Source organism: Morone saxatilis, unplaced genomic scaffold, assembly GCF_004916995.1.
Source record: "Morone saxatilis isolate NCDOM2014 unplaced genomic scaffold, NCSU_SB_2.0 Contig5, whole genome shotgun sequence".
Classification (NCBI taxonomy): Eukaryota; Metazoa; Chordata; class Actinopteri; family Moronidae; genus Morone; species Morone saxatilis.
In genome coordinates, this window is record NW_023340095.1 from 16229992 (window position 1) to 16234528 (window position 4537).

The window sequence follows — 4537 nt, forward strand, 5'->3', positions numbered from 1 at the left end:
TAATAGTAGCAAGTAAGGCGAATTATGTAAATAATTTGCCAAATGAGACTGTTCTCTCAAAAGTAACGACAGTCAGTTGTTGCAACAAGTGCCCCAATGCAACATATGTTTAAGTTCAAGTGACAAAACCCACTAGGAGCCATATGTATTATGACTGAAAGGCAAAGTCCCCGTAAGGAAGAGGATGGACTTTAATAATTATGTTGTTTTCATTTTTAAAGCATGACCACAATCACTCCCTAACTTTAACCACATCTTTATTGTCCCCTAGTCTTCACAAATTGGTTATTTTTACCTATTTTATTATGAGGTTTCCTTGATCTGAACATACTACAATCTTTTCCTAAACCGAACTAGGTCATTTTTGAGCCTGAACCTAAGCAGACCGATGATTAAACCGATTTCTCTTGTCTCTCATTATACATAGGGGTTTATGTGTTAGTGACTGTATAATAATAATGTTGTCAGTCCAGACTGAGTCAAAAGTATGACTTGTTGATGTGTCCTCTGAGGCAGCTTCCAGTGGAAAGATGAGTATAACTTACTTTTTTATGGTGAGTTTGTCACTGTTGAAACGTGCTAGAGAGTCTAGAAAGATATATTTCAGAGGCTAATATTGATTATTTTGATCATGAATGAATGTCAACAGTGCTTTCTAAGTGTTTTGGAAGGCAACAAGAAATTATTTCGTCCTGCCGCTGTGATGTGATGTTTGGGAGGACATGGACAAGCAACGTACTTTGTTGAATTTGGAAGATTTGTAAACCCGCGTATCTTCTAAAGTAACTGTCAGTTGTCTCTCAAAAATGGCTAACAACCCATCCAAACCAAAAGCTAGAACTAGTGTTTGATGTTAGAGGGTATGGATCAATATGACCAAGTTTCAAGGTAAATCAAGGTTACTGTGGTAAAATACAATATATAGTTGTAGTATAAGTAGGATATACTATATCCTACAGGTATTGGTATCAGTTATAAACATCAGCAATTAATTCTCAATCACAGAAATGCTTCAGTATGATTGCAGAATACCACCTGTTCCATTAACCATTCATAAGTTGAAAAAAAAAAATCCTGTGAAGCAACAACAGATTGTACCCACCATACACAGAGCTGAATCTCCAAAAACAAATTCACAACCAGAGTTTTTTCAGCACCTTACGAGTGTTTTGTTGTTCAACAAAATAAGTCAAACCTCTCAAGGGCATCCTTGTTTAATGACACTCATACAAGAACTTTTCCTAAACAAAATTATTATTTCTGATCAAAGTACTGTAAGAATATGTGAAAACATTTACTGCAAACTTTCAGTACTTGACATTTTTAGCCACGCTATAGCAGCATGGAATGGCAATGTTGGCCGGGTTCACCATTTTGGTCCAGACTTAGAAATCTCATGGATTGCCATGAAAATTGCTACACACATTCGAGCACACTTCAGGACAAATTTTTATAATTTTAGTGGTCACCAGATGCTTCATGCAGCACCACCATCAGGTAAAAACTCTGATTTGTCCCAAACTTTGTTTTATGACCACATAAAATCACAATGCTGGTAGCATGGCTGTAAACTAGAGTCTTGCTCAATATACTCCATCAATATATATATACACACATATAAAATCAGTACACTGGTCACATGAATAGGGTCACTAAATCAATGTATCTTTCAAGTATTGTCTGTGTACAGTAACCACTGTTTGTGTACGTGTGTTTGCATGTGTGTCTGTGCCTGTTTTGATGTATGCGTTGTCTGTCTGTACTTCAAAGCTGAGTGTTAGAGAGAATAATAAGTCCGATGCTCTGTAGAGTGAGAGAGAGACACAGAGAAAGAGTGACAGAGAGGGAACGTGTGTGAGAGAGAGAGATGGGGGGGTTAGCTCTCACAGAATGCACAATGGAGCAAGCAATGAGACAAGAATGTCAATATACCCTGTGAGCGTTGCCTGGAATACCTAAACATGGTGCCAAGTAGAGACACAGTAGGACAGTCTCAGCCTTGAGGTGGTGTGTGTGCGAGTCTGTATTGCAGCAGTGTACCCTCTCTGTGTGTACGTCAACAGCTACCAGCACTGACAGCACTTCCCTTACACACAGACCTTCCTGAAACCTGCACACACTAGACTGTGTGACATCCAAGATACTCTCTTAGTATCTTGCAAGGTCAAGCCACAATTTCCTTGTCATCCAAAATGTAATAGAGTCAAACTGTAAGACAGCAGTAGGACAAATAACCAGAAAACACAATCACACACACGTAAACATACACCAAAACACGCATGTGCAGCTTGTGTAATGACTGAGTGAGGGAGACAGATGGTGACTCATACCCCACTTTAGATTGCCAAGCACTACATTTCCCATGAGGCCACTCGTAACGCCTGCTGTCACAGGCAATGTTCTTCCTGTTTTTCTGTGATTGGAGTGCAGCCTCATGGGAAAAGGTCAGATGTCAGAGCAAGAGAGGGTGATCAGAAGCGGTACGTCACAGAGGAAGATTACAAATAGCATCAATTAGTTATGTTCAACGGAGTCCAGAAGTGATTTTCAAATTGAAAGATCTAATTTATTCTTTTTGTCGAGCCTGTTTCATGTAGTTCTCCTGCTGTGCTTTCATTCCTTACATTTCCCAAATTGACTTTCAGTAACCTCTAAAGAGAATGGCTAAACATGTTCCACTTTTCTGTGTTTGACTCGTCTATTTTCTGTACAATAATGCATACTTAACAATGGGTTTTATTTGTTTAAAAGGTATTCATAATTAAGATTTGCCTCATTATACATAGGGGTTTATGTGTTAGTGACTGTATAATAATAATGTTGTCAGTCCAGACTGAGTCAAAAGTATGACTATGACATTCCTCTGAGCAGGCTTCCCAGTGGAAAGATGATGTATAGAACTTTTTCACTTTTTTTATGGTGGAGTTTTGTCCACTGGTTGAAATGTTTGCTAGAGACTTAGAAAGATATCTCTTATTATATATTTCAGGAGGCTAATATTTATATATTATCTTCATCATGAATTGAATCTGTTGATCATTTTTACGCAATTACCCTGATGAATTGGTAATGCAATCATTTTCTGTCCATCCCATCCAATTGATCAAACCTTTATCTAGGCCTCTTGTTCGGCTTGAGTTCCTGAGGTTTGGAAAACACTTCATTACAAAAGCCTGCTTGTTCCTCTGACTGCATACACACACCCCAAGAATCCTAAGAGGGTCATCGCAACTTGTTTCTGTCCTCACATCCAAGGTTCCCAGCTCCGCATCTCCAACCACTGGTGGCATGGTATGTGTTAACAAATATAACAGGCTAAATTCATTCAATAATTGGGTTATTTACTGTATTACGTCCACCAAAAACATAGGCTGTATTTAAGCCCATTATCTGGGCAAACCACTGGCATCATCTCCGTAGCTAAAAAAGCATTAAGCAGCCTCTACATTAAACCATGTTGCCTTTTTTTCAAGATGTGATATCCTGTATAAAACTGGGAGCCTTTAAAAGTATGCACCTATACAATGGTTTAAAATGTGGCAGCTACAGTAATTAATTTTGATCTCATATGTTAGCTGGTCGGCATGTCATCAATTGGCAATATTGGCTATGGAGGGGCATGGAAGGGCAGGCTGAAAGAGTCTTTCTAAGCCAGCTTGTAATGCCCTGAGGCCTATCACTAAGAGCGTTTTTTACATTTCCCTTGTAGGGGATTATGGTTGATGCCACCAGGAGCATGTTGGTTAGTGTGTGTGTGTGTGTGGTGTGTGAAAATTATTCTACAGGGGACAGACAGAACCTCACCTTCAGGACTAAGAGCTGACCAGCCGCTGGTCAAGATACTTGAATGCTGAAAGAATCAGTCTACCTCCATAAAGGAAAGGTGAGCCAGTTGAAGGCAAAGAAAAACAATTTCAGCTGTGATGTTGTCGGAGGCAAGGCAACACAACTACAATTCATCCAGATGTGCATGCCCCTCCACATGCAGAAGAAGAGCCATAAAAAAGGATGTCTACAAAAAAAATCTGTTGCTGTTTAAAGTTGTGGCTTGCTGCCGATCTTGTTTCATATTATACTTGGCCTGCTTTCAGGCATTAAACTGAAAAGTCCAAGGGGAGAGCAAACAGGAAGCAATGTACTTCACCCGGATGAACAGAAAAGCGGTTTTTCCATGAAAACCACAGACCTATATCTACCAACAGCACTTGTTAGGAAGTAACTCGAGTGCGCTGAACAAAAGGTTCAATTGACCCATCGCTAATTTTCCAATGGTTACACTTTTCTGAAAAACGCAAACCTTTCAAAACTAATAAATAACCTAGATGTCAAGGTGCCTAACAATGGGATATGCAACACATCTATTATCGACCTTTATAAAAACATGACAGTGCAACCCACAGTAAACCAACTAACCAACTTTAGAGCAACTTACAAAATAACAAAAATCAAAATACCAACAATTAACAAAATACAAAACCAACAAACTATTGTTAAATTATCCCCGATTAAAACCCCATAGAGTAAAATAAACCCCCCC

General features: G+C 39.0%; 1 protein-coding gene across 1 annotated transcript in view; it reads left to right on the forward strand.

The window, feature by feature from the left end:
* The first annotated feature begins 872 nt into the window (after positions 1–872).
* cand1 (cullin-associated and neddylation-dissociated 1) overlaps positions 873–4537 on the forward strand; it is a 15330-nt gene continuing 11665 nt past the window's right edge. Inside the window, exon 1 of the mRNA XM_035677053.1 lies at positions 873–888. Coding sequence (XP_035532946.1) covers positions 873–888 — 16 coding nt within the window. The remainder of the gene's footprint in view (positions 889–4537) is intronic.